We start from the raw sequence: 18,265 nt of genomic DNA, 5'->3' as shown, positions 1-18,265 counted from the left end.
CTGCCAGGAATTCGGTTAAGAGTGCTAAATCTCTTCATTTTAACACCAGTAATATTTAGAGAGACCAACTCCAAAGAATGCCTACAATTATATGTGTAAACTTTGAAGATTGTTAAAATACCCCAAATTCCCAGAAACAATACTGAGGATATGACAGGTAGCTACAACCATGGTATGAAATTATAAATTAAATTAAAAAACTTTTGAAATCAGAATTGTTTTTAAGCAAAACTTGGGGTCAGGACTATTTATTTATTATTTTGTCTTGCCAGTTTCAGTGTGAGCAAGATGGTATCGAATTTAACATATAAAAAATCCAGAATTAGACAACATAAAAACTGAAGCCTTGATTAAGGGCGCTCAGATCATTATGCCCCTCAAACTATCCATTATAATGAAAACAATGGCATATTCTTACTCCCATCCTTATCCTCGCGTTGAACTTGCTGGAACTTGCTGTGGCTGAGCATTCTTGCTATATAAATTTCATGACACGGCGAGCAGGCGGTGTTAATGTTGCAACACGTGTCGATGAGGGACAGAGTTCTACCGGGCGCTACGAGGTTATAAAATAAACGCTCATTGTACTCCTCCCCGCGAGCCCCTCTCCTTTGAACGGGGGCGGAGTTAGACTGAAGAAGTGTCAATGCTGTACGTGTACTGAGGCTTAACCTGCGGAAAACGAGGAAGCGACATCTGCAGTAGCCCGCCTTTACGCAACAAGTCACTTTCTTTTGCTAATTAACCGACATTTCTTCGTTTTCGCTCAGTTTCGTCGCTGCGAACTGAGCGGGTCAAAATGTCTTCGATGGACTTAGAGAAGCTGAAGATGACGGGAGCTGGGCGGGCCATAGCAGTTCTGACCAGCGGTGGAGATGCACAAGGTGACTTAAAAGTCACCCAAGTTGATATTATATTGCAGTTAGTGCCTTTAAATACGCGTAGATACCAAGCTTGTGTTCTGTAGTGAATATTGACATATGCAGGAAATAGTAGCAGTTTTTTGTGGAGAGTTGAGTTCATGTTAGCTAACAATCAGTTAAAACTGACAGTTGGATCGCGTTAGCAGGGGTCAAAGGTCGTGAATGGGCCGCATATACTTTACCTATATTGTTCGTAGCTAACTCACAATAGCTGAAAGTGTGACAAGTATTAAATACATTTATTTAAGTATATTTATTAGACAACTTTTGTTGCCAATAGCTTTGCAGAATCAGATTCATAATACCAAATATACTGAACAAATTGACTTTACTGAACCCAACAGTATGTAAATCTAATTCCAATTATTGCCATCTTCACCACCTGCAACATTAAAGTGATGTACACATCAGTGCATCACTAATTATAATCCAGTCATCTGTGCTTTTGCTTTAAGTATATTTTGGTGCACTACTTTTGTACTTTCACTTTTAAGTAAGACTTTGAATGCATGACTCTTACTTGCAACGTAGTATTTCTAGACTGTGGTATTACTATTTTGCAAAGTGCAAGAGTACTTTGTCAACCGCTGTTAACTCAGTGTCGGCTCTGTTCATGTAATCGCTTGTCGAGGACTGTGATTGCTGTGTCTCCACAGAGCGGATGGCACCTTTGCCCAATAAGAGATAATGAAGTCAGATCCACCACAGGGTGTGATTTTCTCATGCAGGCTTATGTTGCAACAGTTTGTGTGCAATGACTTGAGGAACAGACGTAAATCTAATATTTTTGTGCAACCGTCCTCGACCCAGGGATGAATGCTGCTGTCCGAGCTGTGACCAGAATGGGCATCTATGTGGGGGCCCAGGTGTATCTTATTCATGAGGTAAAAAACCTGTTTGTATTAATATGTCCCTGTTAAACATACTCAATGAATTAGGTGTTTATTCTTGCTTGACTACTCCACACTGTTCTTGTCATTAACATACAATTTGGAAATGCTGTTTCTTTTCAGGGGTACCAAGGCCTGGTGGATGGGGGAGACAACATCAAACTGGCACACTGGCACAGTGTGACCAACATCATCCAACAGGTAGGTGAGGATAATATCTTCACCACTGGTAAAGGTAGGTATAATAGGCCTTTTTCACAGCAGGCATTTTGACTTGTCATACCAGGAAAAGCATGAATTTTCTTGTTTACACCCTTGCTCTTCCTGACTGTCACATGTCAAAATCTCATATGTGAAAAGGGCCTATTGTGCCTTAATTGTAATATGATTTAATATTTTTGTTGTTTCTTTCTGATCTTAAATCTCCTTATCTCTTTCTTTGTTATGGTTTTAATAGGAATTTTATTATTTCATCCATCTCCTCTCATCTCTTCTCTCCCTGCCTGTCTATTACTGGTTATAACCTGGTAAGGGGCCTTGTTGCATGTACTTTAAACCTAATCAGAAGCAGTTAAGAAGCAGTAAGTTGCACTATTCAAAAGGAAATGATAAGCAATGTCTGTTTTATATTAGTTCTCTTGAATTTATGCGGAAATGTGTTGAAGGGCCTGTGCTAACCTGCTTTGCTTATGACAAATTAATACAAAGCAAAGTCTATAAACGTCTGTCCTGCATTTGTCTATGGATACCTACTTATGAGTTTTGAGCAGTTCAAACAAATAGTGATTTTCCCTTCTCCGCACAAGTCAGCAATAAAAAAAATCCTACTCTAATAATTATCTCATGACCTCTTAGATTCATCTTGTGACACATGTTGGGAACCACTGCTGTATAGGAGTTGGAGCTCATATTGGCCATCAAAATCACAAATATGTTTCGAGTGACTCTTTGTGATTGGATCCTGGTTCTTGTTGCCAGAGCAGAAAGACATGTCTCTCTCACTTAGCATGACATTTTTTTGTCGACAGATTACAATGTCCTGATTTGGTTTGTGACTTGTCATATGACTGCAGGGTGGGACTGTGATAGGTAGCGCCCGATGCAAGGCCTTCACAACTCGCGAGGGCAGGCTCGCCGCCGCCCTCAACCTGGTGAAGAAAGGCATCACCAACTTGTGTGTGTGTGGTGGAGACGGCAGCCTCACAGGAGCCAACATCTTTCGCAGCGAGTGGAGCAGTCTGCTGGCTGAGCTCGTACAGAAAGGTAAAGTGCTCTCAAACAAAAACATTTTGCAGTTTACTCTCATTATGCATTAAATTTGAATTTATGAATCATTCTGTAGCCCCTATTGTAGTAATATGATGATTATTTTATTGCTTTAGTACATTTAATAGGAAGCTGCTAGTGTAACATCTACAACAATGTGCGTGTGTGCGTGCATGTGTTCCACTTCAGGAAGCATCACAGACAGTCTGGCCAAGCTGCATGACCACCTGAACATTGTGGGGCTCGTTGGCTCCATCGACAACGACTTCTGCGGCACCGACATGACCATCGGAGCTGACTCTGCGCTGCACCGCATTATGGAGATAATTGATGCTATCATGACCACTGCACAAAGGTCAGACACTGTGTGATGCTGAACAGTGGCAGCACTGAAACAGCTGTTGTTCCATCAAAGCAATTATTCTAAGGTCACTGACAAAAGTAATTTGTCATTTGTTCATTAATTCTTTCTAAATATGTTAGATAATGTGGAGACATAACAGGAACACAGTGCTACTTTAATGGTGGTTCCAGCTTCTTAAATGTGACAATTTGCTTCTTTGTAATGTATAATAGTAAACTGTGTCTCTGGGGTTTCGACTGTTGTTTGGACAAAACATGCATTTGTAGATGTCATCTTGGGCTCAGAGACGTGATTATGGGCATATTTCATACATTTCTAGAAAAATGATGGATTGCATTGAAAATTATTGTTAGCTGCAGCCCCGTAATCCCATTTACTGTAATATGTATTTATACCTGCATAACGTGATGATTTATTGCTAATGGAATGCGAACATCTAAGGCAGGTTTTGTTATAACCCAGCAGGGGAGTTGAGGGGAACTAAGCTTTTTGGCATGATTTCTATGATCTTGCCCAGACTAGCTCACTTGGATTTCGGCATGTTGCAACCATCTGAAAATTCTCTCCCAAGTGTTTGGTAGCTTGTTTCAATATAATTGTTGTTTACTTCCTACAGCCACCAGCGCACTTTCGTTCTGGAAGTCATGGGGCGGCACTGTGGGTGAGTAACACTCAACTGACCCAGTTTTCTATCCTTTATGCACTTTCACTGAATAAAGCAAATTATTGTGTGATTACTCTCCGTTCTTACTCTAGATATCTGGCCTTGGTGTCAGCACTGGCATCTGGGGCAGACTGGCTCTTCATTCCAGAGTCTCCTCCTCAGGATGGCTGGGAGGACCGCATGTGCACCCGTCTAGAAACAGTAAGACACAAAACTAGTCTAGACTGTGTTAGTCCAAGGGAAACACAGTAGGTGATTTGTTAATTTTTAGCAGGTGGGAAGGCCCGTAACACTAAACCCTAAATTTAAAACTATATCTGTAGTCGTGTCTCACCTAAAATACTTTGTTACAGAGGTGGCTTGGTCTGACGGTGTAGTTTCAGCAACACAGACGTGACCGAATCATCACAGAAATACTATAGGAATACTAAAGGCAGCAGTGTGAGAGAGAAAAAGGCAGAAGTACAAGTCTGTCTGCTACTTCAGCACCATGGACAGCACCGTTGATTTATCAATACCCAGCAGTTATTCTACAGATATTTCAGAGACATGGTGTAGGACATAGATTGTAACTTGGACAAACCTCGGTTAGATAAAGGAGCAATAGGTCAGGCAGACTAGACTAAAATATTCAGCTAAACAGCCCCTCTGCCCCTGCCCTCGCTCTGCTACCGGGGGGGGGGGCAAGTTAAGCAACGGGGATGGCATCCTCCTCTCATGCCCCTCACCATCGTTTAAAGTAGGAGCAATATAGACATGCTCTTAGTCTACAAGCATTGGGGAGGCTGAATTGCCTCTCTCAAAATATAGTACTTAGGAGCAGGATTGTGCTTACTGACTTGTTGGCTAATATGTATATATCTGTTTACCTCCAGAGCCGCATAAAGGGGTCAAGACTCAACATTGTAATTGTTGCAGAAGGAGCCATCGACAGGAGTGGCAAACCCATCTCCTCAACTTATGTGAAAGAGGTAAGATTATAGATTTAAGGACCAGAGATGATTAGTGGCTGCCTGTAGTGTCTGTAACCACCGACACCACCAACAAACCCATAATAGACTGAAATGATGTATGCCTGTATGTTTGAAGCTGGTGGTAAAGAGGCTGGGTTATGATACCAGAGTGACAGTACTCGGCCATGTTCAGCGAGGAGGAACTCCCTCAGCATTTGACAGAATACTGGTGAGTCGATCAACACTGATTTCTTTTATTTTATACTGCAGAAATGCAACTCATGAGAACAAATGAACAAAATGTTGAGGCCGTACAAATGGTCTGTTTCAGCAATAGTTTGAACATGGAATTGCAGATCTAAACTGCCAAAATGTGCCTTAATATAACAATTTTATTTGTACTTGTGCAAATACTTGTTTCTGATTGGCTGGCTTGTGTCCATTCAAATATTTTAACAAGAGACCACTAACAAGATCTGGTCAACAGCAGAATCATTGTTGTAAATCAGTTAACTGCTGATAACCGCTGTAACAATTCCTGACACTATTTACTCTGCCAACAAATTTTGACAATGGAATCAGGCCTTTGCCAAACCTATAATACCTATTTGTGTTTGTTAAGTGCCATTGTATAAATTCTCTACTGCACATTATTGCAGACATAACAAATCAGTACATATTTATTCAGTCGTTCACTACTGGACTTGTCAGTTTGTCCAGCTACGAACGACTGAAGGCCCTGAAGTTTACAATGACCTGGATGAATGAGAATATCCACAGGCCTGCGAACTTAATGTATGGATTGTGTTTCCAGAGCAGTAAGTTGGGTGTGGAGGCGGTGATAGCCCTGATGGAGGCCTCTCCTGAAACCCCAGCCTGTGCCATCGGCCTGTCGGGTAACCATGCTGTGCGTCTGCCTCTCATGGAGTGTGTGGAGATGGTGAGTTGCTCTCCTCCCTTCTATAATTGGTTTAATGGACATACTCACAAACAGTGGGAGATGGATGTATTTTTTGACTGTACTATTGTTCTCAGACTAAGCTGGTGCAGAAGGCCATGAATGAGAAGAGGTTTGATGAGGCTGTTAAACTGCGTGGAGGGTAAGAGTCGAGCATTTTTACGTACATGTTAAATAGTTCATGTACCATTGCATTAAAATGCAAATTACCTTGATGTATGTCAAGTTTTGCATGTCCTTTGCAAATGTATCATCCATTCATATTAATTTTATCGTGCCCACAATGTAATTTTGTTGTTTTTTTTTCAGTGCAAATCTTCAACAAGCTAAGAATAATGATTTTCTTGCAGGAGTTTTGAGAACAACTGGAACATCTACAAGCTTCTTGCCTTCCAGAAGCCAGCCCAGTCTGAGGTGAGCACACACATGCAGTGCCAGCCTTAACTCATGTAAAAGAACCACAAAAGTCATGCTTATTGATACCTGACTGGTGTTCTCCCTCAGAGCAATTTCTCTGTGGCTATTCTGAACGTTGGCGCTCCGGCTGCAGGGATGAACGCCGCGGTGAGGTCTGCTGCGCGGGTAGCGCTCGCTCATGGACACAAGGTCTACGCTGTCCACGGTGGCTTTCAAGGACTTGCCACAGGAGCGGTGAGGGCTTCTACCTCCTCATCTTTACTACACTGCAGTCATTTTCAGCAACACGTAACCTGTATGAGAGTGAGAGGAAACTGTTGAGTGCTGACACCTGTCTGTCTGCAGGTCACTGAGATGGAATGGCACACTGTGGCGGGATGGACGGGCCAAGGGGGCTCACTGCTGGGCACAAAGCGGTGAGCAACAGGACATTTTGATTTCTATAATATGAACATATTTAAGTAATTGTAAGAGTACTCAAACAGTTTATTGTTGTACTTCTGTGAAGTCTGGGGACTTGAGGGAGACAGTTTTTTTTAAAGGCCAAAATTGATTCAGGAGATGCTACAATCAGGCTTAATGACAACATATACGTACTATACTACTATTTATATTGTGATAAGGATTTTGTTTCTGTTTCATGTCCTATTCCAGAACTCTCCCAAACAAACACATGGAGAAGATTGTGGAAACCATTGCCAAGTTCAACATCTCAGCTCTGCTTGTAATTGGAGGGTTTGAGGTAGAGAATAAGACGCAACCCTTCAAAGAACCAGAGCTGAATTACTTCTATATCAATTTACAGTGTCAATGTTACATCAAAGTGGTTTTCAATCTACCTCTTGGTGACTTTCAAAGGGGTACGAAGGTGTACTGCAGCTGTTTGAAGCCCGGAGTCGCTACGATGAGCTCTGCATCCCCATGTGTGTAATCCCTGCTACCATCAGCAACAACGTCCCTGGAACTGACTTCAGCCTGGGAGCAGACACAGCTGTCAATGCTGCCATGGAGGTAATGCTGCGCAGATGGCAAATTAACTGTGCGACTTTGATGTTTCAGGATTAACATGAATAAAGTCTGAACCGAGCCAGAAAACATCACATCTCACATAAGCTGTCGTACTACTAAGATACACTTTGAACTCTTTAGTCTTAATCAAAACATGGGATACAGTGAGCATTTAGAGCCTTAGTTTTCATCTTTAAACGTTGAGAGGAAGTAGATAGAGACAGGCAGCACTCTAGTTCACCCCTGTGCTTTTGTGTTAAGCACCACACCTGGAAGAAGCACATAAACAACACACACTACAGTATAGATGACGGTTAATTAGGATTAAGTTAAAGTTGACCCACTCTCCACCTCTAGACCTGCACTTTTGGCTGTGTCTTCAATTACCACTGTCTCTTTTCACCGTGCCATTTCGATTTCTTCTTCAGGGTTGCGACACAATCAAGCAGTCTGCCACAGGGACCAAGAGACGAGTGTTTGTGGTGGAGACTATGGGTGGGTTCTGTGGCTATCTGGCAACCAGCACTGGTATAGCTGTGGGTGCTGACGCAGCCTATATCTTTGAAGACCCCTTCAACATCCACGACCTGAAGGTATGACCGCAAAACAAACCTCTGCTGGTTTTTTTTCCCTCTGTCTGTTAATGTTCACAGTTTTCTGTCTCTTTATTTATTTTTGTATGTGGCCTTTGACAGACCAATGTCGAGCATTTGACTGAAAAGATGAAGAAGGACATCCAGCGGGGTCTTGTACTGAGGTACATAACCCCCAATCAGCTCCATACATTCAAACATCCATACAGTGACTTTTGTCTATGTTGCATCAACGTTTTTGCTGCCACCATGCTGTCTATTGTAAGGGTGCTAAATGGTGTCTCAGTATGCACATATATTTACATTTTAATACATTTACAGCCAAGCTGGTGGCTCTGTGAGGCTGTACCTAGACAAAGGGTTTTGAGCTAAATGCTAACGTCAGCATGCTAACATCACAGTGACAGTGCTAACAGCTGATATTTAGCAGGTTGATATTTGCTACAAACGACCTACTTCTTAGGCTGATGGGAATGTTTTTAGTAGTTTGCACTGTATGTTAAGGCTGAGGGTCACCAAAGTTAATGGGGTTTATCAACTGGGAAACACTATTGTTTGTGCAAAATTACATGAAAATCTTCACTATTTGATTTCATCTTCACATCTTCGAAAGGACACACTGTACAGTGTATTTAGAACGTATTACCTTGTACCAATGAAAGGCTGAAGCAGAGAAACATTGTCAGATTTAGTTTTTCCCTTGTTGATATTCTGTCAAAACAGGAATGAAAAATGCCATGAAAACTACACTACAGATTTTATCCATAAGCTGTATTCATCAGAGGGGAAGGGCATCTTCGACTGCAGAGTCAATGTGTTGGGACACCTTCAGCAGGTATGGAGCCACCATGCAAGATCCATGGACTATCAGTTACAGTGACACTCATATACTGTGAAGCATCTTGCATCATATTTGTATTTAGTTGTGTGTTTGTCCTCTAGGGAGGGGCACCTTCTCCCTTTGACAGAAATTTTGGCACTAAGTTGGGCGTGAGGGCCATCCAGTGGATTTCGGAGAGACTGACCGAAAACTTCCGACAAGGTAGAGTTACTGTATGAAGCCGTAGTTGACATAACTAAATTGCTCGGAAACCCATCGTCAAACCACAGAAACATTATGATTATGCCGCCTTTTTGCCACCAGAACGCGTGTTCGCCAACTCACCAGACACAGCATGTGTGCTCGGCCTCAACAGGAAGGTCATCTCATTCAGCCCGGTCACTGAACTCAAGGCTGTGACTGATTTTGAGTAAGTAAAGTCAAATTTTGTCAAATAACAAGTGTCCATTATTAATCACTCTTAATGTGTGAATTATGCCCGTTTGTTAGGCACCGGATGCCCAAGGTCCAGTGGTGGCTTAAACTTCGACCGATGCTAAAAATGTTGGCTAAGTATCAAACCAGCTTCTGCGAATACGTCCCAGGAGAGATTGAACATGTGACTCGACGCTCCATCAGTATCGACTCTGGTTTCTAGGCTCTCTTGAACAGTATATTCTCTGCACTTTTTAACCCTTATCTGTCCATCCTTTGTTCCTACAGACTACATACTTTAAGAATGGGTTTCACTCTGCTGCTATGCATGTATACAGGACTGGAATTTTAAAGTCAGCCTTGATGTCAGTGTCGTAGTAGCTACATTATATTTAAGAATGTAACAATATAGTTCAAGCAGTCATTTATTGAATGATGCATTCAATACATCAGGTTTTGCTATTCCTTGTGTCAAGTGAGCCTTTGTATAGTCGTATCACTGCCATAAAAAGGTAACCAGGTGTGCCCTGAAGCTAAAACCTAATTCATTTACTACTGGATACAGTATATAAAGCAGATTGTATGTGTTGTGATATGGTTTACTTCCAAAATCATATGCAAGAGAAATATGAACTTCTCTAAGACAAATACTCAGCCAGAAATAATCTGATCATGAACCTTAAGTAAAAAGTGTGTATATGTATGTTGTAACATTTCAGTAGCTAAGAGCAACTAAAGTTGTTGAGCCCCTCTATGATTTGCACAATAATTAAAGTTTAAGTGCTCCAGTGGTTGGTTGGAAATACTCGTCTGATACAGTCACTTAATGTCAAAGTGTGACTCATGGGACCAGTGAGATGTTATTTTCCTTTTATTAATACGCTGCATTGGACTGAAACATCACTCCTGTCATTAACTAATGCAAACTGAACAGCAAATCAGAAAATATCAATACAGTGCTTATTACACTGTGTAATAAACTTCACAACTACTGCACTTGGACGAGAGAAATCAGTAAAGAAAAATGAACACATGTTGTGTGTTATTTGGATAATCATGCCGTACCTTCAATAAAATGTTTTAGAAAGATGCTCATTGTATTCTGAATAACTATTGACTTAAGATATTAAGTTAAACAGGTGAAAAAATTGTTTTGCAAAAGTCCTACATGTTGTTTTATAATGGCGTTAAACTATGAACTCTTGCCTAAGATATTTGTCATTAACCCACTACATGGGAACAACACTGATGAAAATATGTAATGAACTATTTAAGATTTTTTTTTCTTCTAACTCTCAAAAGTTGAATGAAAATGGGAAATCATTCCCAGAGTTGTCTCTGTCAGTGGTCTGAGGGCTCTCGGAGGTGAAGGCAAACTGGAAATCTTCACTTTGCTCTGGTTGGCAAAACAGGAACTCAGGGCCTGCAATATCATACACATAATGTGATTGAAAGCAGGTAACAAATGTCACAAAAACAGATCTGACTTGATACTTACAGCTTGAAGACTTTGATTCTGTGGTTTTCTGCAAAGAGATGAACATAGTTTGGTATTTTTATTGTAGTAACACTGTATGTGATAGAGGTGTAGAGCAGTTCGGTAAAAATGCACTACCTTCTCGTTGAAAAAAGAGCCGGTGAAAGCAAAAGATGAGTCCTGTGAAGAAACTTGGAGGTAATTCCAAAACCAAGAAACTGTGATTTCTGTCAAATCACATATTCCACATAATACTCAAGATTCCTTTAGCTCACATCTCACCTCATCCTGTGTTGAGCCCACGTCAAATCTAAATCCAGAGAAGCCCGGGGTGCTGGGATCAGAGTTCAGAGAGAACAGGAAAGCTGGAGATTTGGAGGTCCCTTGATGTGGGGAGCCGCCAGGACTGAAGCTGAAACGGCAACGTGAAAACACAGTTCTCAGAAGCTGTTTTGACAGTGATTCAAAGTGTTGGCCAACTCAAACAAGACCTTACTTAAACGGCAACACTGGGGTTGATGGCACAGCTTTCACTGTTGCTGGGGAAGACTGAGGATTAGTTTCTTGCAGTGACGACTGAGGAAAAGCAGCCAGTCCCTCTGTGTCCTCTTTGCCTGGTGCCTGCTCGTCTTCTACAGCTTCTCTTTCTTCCATCTCTTCCTGCTCCACTGCTTCCTCTATGACTGATATATTGGATTGCTGTTCCTATACAGGAAACACCTTTAGTGTGAGAGCATTTACAGGAGAAGCCTCTGAAACTGCATTCACAGCGTAGATCATCATGGGATTGTGTCACTATTTGAAACAATCTGATAAACAGATTTTTCAGATTCGTAAATTAGCATGTGGAAAACTCCACTGCATCTCTTTACAGACACACTGTCATTTTACTTACTTTGCTAAAAAAAGAAGCTCTCATTGAAGACTGCTGAATAACCTGAGATTATTTCTGTAGAGAGATGTTGCTGCTGAGTTTTGCAGATATAACAAACTGAAGAGCCCTGCAGTGATTAGTATTTTAGTTCCATAAAGTTTGGGGCCTTGTGAGAAACAAATATAAAAAAAAGTATAGAGCTCAAATCCAATTCAGCAGAGGCTGAAACATCCTGACTTTTAGTCTCTAGTATGGGTTTCATTCAAGCCTCCCTGCCTGGTAAGTGTCCAGGTCTTTCAGAGGGGTAAGAGGGAAAGGTTTTTGGTAAATTAGGAAAAATGTCCACTTTAAGGTCAGTCTTGGTACGGTAGACAAACATTACCAAGACCTGGTCCTCTGGTACAGTTTCCTGGTCCTGCTCTTCAGTGTGCATCACATCCTGCCATATTCGTTCTGAGGAAATAAGTATTCTGCTGATGCCCTTTGATGTAAAATAAACATCCAAACATGACAAAATACACTGCCGATGTGTGTAAAGTGCTGGCGTTAACTGAGATACTGTCCATATCTGACTTTCCTCTTCTTACCATCCAGCTGTTGACATGACCACAGCCTATTGCTGCCTTCTTCTGGGAGAAGGCTGCAGGTTGCATCCTGGCCCTCGTTTTCCTCACAAATATCTTCAGCATTTGCCACTGCAGAAGATGCATGAGCATTCTGCGCAATCTGTTCAGACTTATCAAAGTGGTTAAAACAGCACCAACTTCAACTTTTACATTTCATATATGCTAGACTTTCATCAGCTTTTACACTTCCATTGGTACTGACTGATGCATCAGAGTACCTTTGTCTGGTTGAGATGAGGAGAGGAAATGTCAAAAGAAGAACTGCTCTCCTCAACTGTATGAGGATCTAATAGTTTCTCTGGTTCTGCTATGGACTGCTGGCAAGAAACTCTAGGAAGAAGAGTGGACTCAATCAGAGAAAGGTGAGCTATGCTGGAGGCTATGGTTCATAATTTTTTGTTATCTATAAGATTCACTGACAGGTACCTGGCTGGTAGTTTCTCAGTGGAAGACAAATTGACTGTTGGTCCTGGTCAGACAGAGATTAAATTAACGGTATGAAGAGCTGTAAATATTTCAGCTCTACCAGAGCAAGTTGTGATGATGTAAAAAGTTTATTACCAGTGAAACACTCCAGCTCCTTCTGTTTCATGGCTATTTGAGCATCACAAGCCTTGATCCTAGACTCAATCTCCTCTTTTTCAGCCTGCAGCGTGAGGAGCTTTTGAGCAGGAGGATTCTGGCAGTAATACCCTTTATGGGTCTGGAATATCTTCCTGTAGCTAGCGATTCTCTCTTCATAGACTTCCCTGGTTACAAAAGAGGAGAAAAAATCAACTGTGCTTATTTGGAAATGTATGAAACACAATTAGCCACAGTTAACTGAACCCACATGTCATGGCTGTAGCTGGCTTTTCTGCTCTCCAGTTCTTCTTTCAGTGTCTGCTCATACTGATGAAGCAGGCTGTTAGTCGCCTTCATGCTAAAGTTAGATGGAAGACAAGCATTAATATCTGAATATCCATATTACAATCCACTTCTTATGTTAAGTTATATGTAAAATGTGATTCATTGTGGCGTGGCCCCTGTCTAACCTGGTCATCATACCTTTTAGCACTTGCTTTGTTATGCATCATGGTGCTCTGCTTCAGCCTGATTTCTTCTTCAAGTTTCTTAGTGTTTCTGTGGATTGTTTCAATGTAAGACCTCCTCTCAGCAATGTCAGCTCTGTAAACTGTTGACACAAACGTGAACACTTGATGGACACCATTTCACTTAAAAATCTATGGTAAACTACTTGTTTGATAGCCTGTCCTTCATACCTGACTATCAAGCTAACTGTTAGACATACCTTTAATTTGTTGGCTGATTTCATTCTTCTTTTGAGAAAGCTCCCGAGTCTGAAGAGCTACAAAATACAAACAACAGCTATCTTATCTGAAAAGAACTATTAGCTATTATATATTATTAGTAGTATAAGTATGATTGTCGCCTCACCTGATTTATCTTAAGCTAGGTTAGTTAGCTAAGACCAATCTAGCTAGTTAGCTAGCTAGTTACTGACATACGTAATTAGGTAAAACTCTACATTGTAAGCCAAGCAAACATCGAATGACAGCAAAACTACAACTAAAAACCTACAATAAACTCAATAATTGAACTCACCAAACTGCAAGAGGAGGCTGTCGATATTATTAAATGCGTATTGGTCGTTCATTCTTACACCAGCCTAATGTCAACGACTTCAGCCGATTCAACCATCAAGCACACAGGCTGCCACCGTCATCAACGGTTCAGACATAACGAGACACACACTCACCCTTTCAGCATAAAAGAGCGGTATTCATTTTGGTCAACTCTTTTTTGCTCGGAACGACAAGGTATGGTTGTTGTAACCCATTATTTTAATGAAGACAGCCACAATAAGGGCTAACTTTTAAATGTCACTCGGATGCACTGTTTGGGAAGCCTGATATATTTCAGGCAAACTGATATTAGCATAGTTAGCGTTGTACATTTAGCTAATGTTTCTATCTTAAAATCTATTACCGGTAGTTAGCTTGATATGCTAATCACAGCAGGTGATATGATCATAGTAAATGTAACCGTGACTCTATTAACATATTCAACCAACATTTTATTAATGTATTTCTTTATTCATTTGTGTAACCATATGCAAAACATATGGACCATAGAAATAGTGACACGTGGAACATTTTATGGCTGTAAAATAGTCATATATTCAGCTGAGGGAGAGCATGCTCATGCTTTAAAAAGTTAAACACGCCATTACATGATTTTTCTAGTTTATTCTGACGTATGTATTTAATTTGTTGGTGACATGTTAGTTATTCATTCCCGTGTTCCCATTCTGACAGATGTGCTTTTAATGGACATTGGTGGATCGTTTGTTCCATGTTCACATGACTGCAGTTGGGCTCATTGGAGGCTCAGGATTGGTGTGACAGAGGTTAGAGGGGCGGGTTTTGTGCTATTCTAGAAATCATCTTGCGTAGCGCATCTGTATCGGCAAAAAACACAACGCTGTGATGTGCGGGCCCAGCCAAATTCAGTGATTTATCCTCACAAGGTACAATTTATCTACCTGGTGCTCGTGCAGCCTCTTCAAGGTAAGACTGAATTCCAGTTGCAACTCTAGTTAGAGAACATGTTGTTCGCCGGCTGGCGTCTGCAGACAAAAGAGCGGACATGGGTGGGATTTCAATGGGAGGGGATCAGCTGTGTGAAGAATGGGTTGCATTGTTGATCGCACCCCCTCTTATCAAATCATGCGTTCTCTTGTAAAATATCTACAATCGCTCTAGGAATGGTGCAGTTTTTCTGTCATTATGTCTGCAAAATGGAAAGGATGGTGTGACTAAACTGAGCTCGCAGCATATCAGCTGAGAGCACCGTGCGCTGTCATGCAAGAGAGGCAGCCCCCCCTTTCCGAGCAAATCTATTACGCTTTGTTTGTGATCTATCTTGAACGATTCTGTGTCTGTATGTTCCTAACGCCTAACGCCATCAGATCTATAATAATGTGACACTGGGAAGATTTTTATCAGTCGTTGTTCTAGAAAAAGCGACTGTGATGAATCTAGGCCAGGATCACTCTACATAGAGGATTAAATTATAGTGACTAAAAAAAAAGCTAACCTGCTACTTAATGGCCCTCTCCCTCTGCTTTCCTGTGTGTGTGTGTGTGCGTGCGTGTGTGTTTGTTTATCACTTTCCCTTAGATTTAAAACACTAAACACAGTGGGTGGACATGGTTCGTGCTGCTCAGGACTTCACTATTAGTCTCCATTTATAACCCATCAAAACATCAAAGAGTTCTGTGGATCAGCTGAGAGCATGGCACAGGTTGAGGAGCAACAAACTGAAGGAGAGGGCAGTCCCCAGATGATCTCCTTAAGATCAGACATATCAGGGAACCATGTGGACGATGGAGAAGTGGGGCCCTCCATACGGAGGAAGAGGAGGAAGAAGAAAGACCCACGTCCAGAGTCCATTATTGTCTACCGATCTGAAATGGACAGGGTTCCTGGAGAGGACCAAGGCGGTGAGGAGGGAGCAGAGAGGAGCACAGAGGAGGGAGCCAAATTCCTCTGCACACCTACAGGCGAAGGTGAGACAAGTGTCAGATTCTCTTAAAATCATGAAGCCACCTGCCAGTTATGATTACTGAAGGATAGACTGTCGCAGTTTAGCAGGTCAGTCATGTGTTTGATACGCACCATGCAATTTACACCATGCAAACTGACTACAAATGAACCAAGCTAAAGTAGGATTTGAGGTTTAGTCATCAGAATGGGACCATGCAAATGATGCAATACCACATTTTCATAAAAAAAAAAAAAAATCAAATAGGGATTTGACATCAAGGCTTGCTTTTTCTTTATGACCCCCAAACAAGAATAGGTGTAAGGAAGAGAGCCTTATTTTCTGTTGTTTGTCACAAATGTAAGAGTCTAATCTCATGTCACCTCTTAACAGGAGGAGGTTGGAGCCTTCCTCCAGACAGCCGCTACGTGACCCTGACTGGCACCATCACCCGAGGAAAAAAGAAGGGTCAGGTGGTGGACATTCATCTCACTTTGACAGAGAAGGAACTCAGGGATCTGGCCAAGTCAAGGGAACGTCTTGACGCAGAGTGCGAGGCAAGGGAAGGCTCTAAACGCACCTGCAGCTTAGGTGTGTGCCAGGGGCCACATGTCGTCCTGTGGAGCGTCTCCTGTGCCCCTGTGGTTTTCCTGCTCTCCTTCATCACCTCCTTCTACTATGGCACTCTCACCTGGTACAACGTCTTCCTGGTGTACAATGAGGAGCGGACGTTTTGGCACAAGATTACAATATGCCCCTTCCTTATCATCTTCTACCCCATGCTCATCATGCCCATGGCACTGTCTCTGGCTCTGTACTCGGCTGTGGTGCAGGTGTCCTGGGCCTTCAGCGAGTGGTGGCAGGTTGTGAGAGACCTGGAGAAAGGCTTCTGTGGCTGGGCCTGTGGGAAGCTGGGGCTGGAGGACTGCTCACCCTATAGCATCGTAGAGCTGCTTGACTCTGATACTGTTTCTGGCACTCTGCAGAGCAAGGCCCCCAGTGAACTCGCCCAGACATCATCAGTGTGAAGTGGGGTGTGCCAGAGAGTGCAAGTCAGTCACAAGAAAGTATATGAAAGCTAGTTCACAATTCTTTTCTGTTCATGACAATTTATTAAACACTGCCCGGATTGTGCTGAAATGCTCAACTACTGTTTCAAATTTTGTAAAGCATTATTGGATCTCTATGAATGATTTCCCTGAGCATGTTAGTCATTTTTTACTTTTAGGTTCTAAGAGATATTCTCAAATCACTGAATCCTACTCAAAGACCTTTTGATACATGTAGGTCTCTGTGCCTCCTGTAGTAAAGTTTAGATAAACTGGTTGTGGACACTGTCTCACTTCAACTGTAAATATCTGTAATTAAAATGTATGTGATCACTGTGCTGTGCACTGACATCAGAAACAGTGTTCATTTCAAAGGCAATGCTGTCCTGTCTGTGGCAAGACATGTGACGCTATATTTGAAGTAAGACTGGATAGTGGATACAGAGTGTAACATAGATTTTATATTGTGTAACGGTGTCAAGTGTTCACATTTGTGTCAAGAGTTGCATTACTGAGAGGAGGTCTTACATTGAAACAATCCACAGGATATGAGCACAGTACTGACAAATATGTATCACCTTAAGAATGGCAATGTCTGGTGAAGGAGTTCTGAGGGCTAATGAGGGAACATGTCTCCAGTGCAGCAGTGCGGCTCATTGATGTTAAAAGTTTGTGCTAATTTTTGCCCCAGGGCCCCTACGCAGGTTAAACCAGCCATGATTTACAGCCATAATCAGCACAAGCTGACAGATCAGACATGCCTTTGGTGAATTTGTTTTTTCCAGTCATTTTTTTATATGATTAAGGCACCACCAACACAGATGTTTGTGACCTTAAACTGCTTGTGTTGTCTTCACAGTTGTGGTCCATACAAGAGTAAAATGAAGTCTTCTGTAATTCTTCACCTAAGAATACCTGCTAAATGTCCATACAGTCATTTTTTTTTTGTTGTTGAATTAATTTATTTTGAATATTTAAGTCTAGTACACTTCCTGAAAATGTAGTTGCTAGGTGTTTTATACTCTGGCACTTTGAGGTAAACGTGTTGCAAACAGACTGACTGAAAAGAAGAGTGGATGGGGTTTAAGTGATCATATGGTTTACATATGTGGTGATTGAGGTGTTTATGAATAGACCTGGCTGGGTGAAGTAATTCAATTTTCATTTCATACAGGTAAGGTGCAGCATTAATGAACTGGGACTGTATGCCACATTACATGTTGTGAAACTACAAAATTCAAAGTAAAGAATTACACAAATGAAATGAAGTGTTATGTCATTACATCGCCACTGTGCTAATTTTATCAACTGAGGAAGAGAAAACAGCATCTTGTTTCAATGCACAGCAAGTCACTGTTTTTTGCATGGTTTCTTATGTCTCAGGAAAATAAGTCAGCATGGT

At 41.6% G+C, this 18,265-nt stretch overlaps 2 protein-coding genes across 2 annotated transcripts; both read left to right on the top strand.

Annotated features, from left to right (window-relative positions):
- Nucleotides 1-654: 654 nt before the first annotated feature.
- pfkla (phosphofructokinase, liver a) lies at nt 655-10,374 on the top strand. The gene is made up of 22 exons (XM_041951384.1): nt 655-884; nt 1,734-1,807; nt 1,937-2,014; nt 2,887-3,076; nt 3,269-3,434; nt 4,060-4,104; nt 4,200-4,308; nt 4,983-5,078; nt 5,197-5,289; nt 5,875-6,000; nt 6,096-6,160; nt 6,369-6,432; nt 6,523-6,669; nt 6,781-6,851; nt 7,090-7,177; nt 7,294-7,446; nt 7,872-8,036; nt 8,139-8,200; nt 8,760-8,871; nt 8,979-9,078; nt 9,181-9,286; nt 9,367-10,374. The coding sequence occupies exons 1-22, from the start codon at nt 800-802 to the stop codon at nt 9,512-9,514; spliced, it is 2,343 nt and encodes a 780-aa protein (XP_041807318.1). The 5' UTR covers nt 655-799; the 3' UTR covers nt 9,515-10,374.
- Nucleotides 10,375-14,715: 4,341 nt separating this feature from the next.
- tmem169b (transmembrane protein 169b) lies at nt 14,716-18,066 on the top strand. Its single transcript, XM_041951314.1, has 3 exons — nt 14,716-14,838; nt 15,451-15,839; nt 16,208-18,066. The coding sequence occupies exons 2-3, from the start codon at nt 15,566-15,568 to the stop codon at nt 16,840-16,842; spliced, it is 909 nt and encodes a 302-aa protein (XP_041807248.1). The 5' UTR covers nt 14,716-14,838; nt 15,451-15,565; the 3' UTR covers nt 16,843-18,066.
- Nucleotides 18,067-18,265: the final 199 nt, after the last annotated feature.

The sequence above is a fragment of the Chelmon rostratus genome, chromosome 13 (assembly GCF_017976325.1).
Source record: "Chelmon rostratus isolate fCheRos1 chromosome 13, fCheRos1.pri, whole genome shotgun sequence".
NCBI classification, from domain to species: Eukaryota; Metazoa; Chordata; class Actinopteri; order Chaetodontiformes; family Chaetodontidae; genus Chelmon; species Chelmon rostratus.
This window is presented reverse-complemented; position numbering and strand designations above follow the sequence as displayed.

What these genes read in the sequence shown, in the direction of transcription:
- pfkla (XM_041951384.1), top strand. Translation starts at nt 800, where the DNA reads ATGTCTTCGATGGACTTAGAGAAGCTGAAGATGACGGGAGCTGGGCGG. An exon ending in GCTGTTAAACTGCGTGGAGG is followed by an intron (nt 6,161 to 6,368) that starts GTAAGAGTCGAG and finishes ATTTTCTTGCAG; the next exon opens with GAGTTTTGAGAACAACTGGA. An exon ending in TTGTAATTGGAGGGTTTGAG is followed by an intron (nt 7,178 to 7,293) that starts GTAGAGAATAAG and finishes TGACTTTCAAAG; the next exon opens with GGGTACGAAGGTGTACTGCA.
- tmem169b (XM_041951314.1), top strand. Translation starts at nt 15,566, where the DNA reads ATGGCACAGGTTGAGGAGCAACAAACTGAAGGAGAGGGCAGTCCCCAG. An exon ending in CTGCACACCTACAGGCGAAG is followed by an intron (nt 15,840 to 16,207) that starts GTGAGACAAGTG and finishes ACCTCTTAACAG; the next exon opens with GAGGAGGTTGGAGCCTTCCT.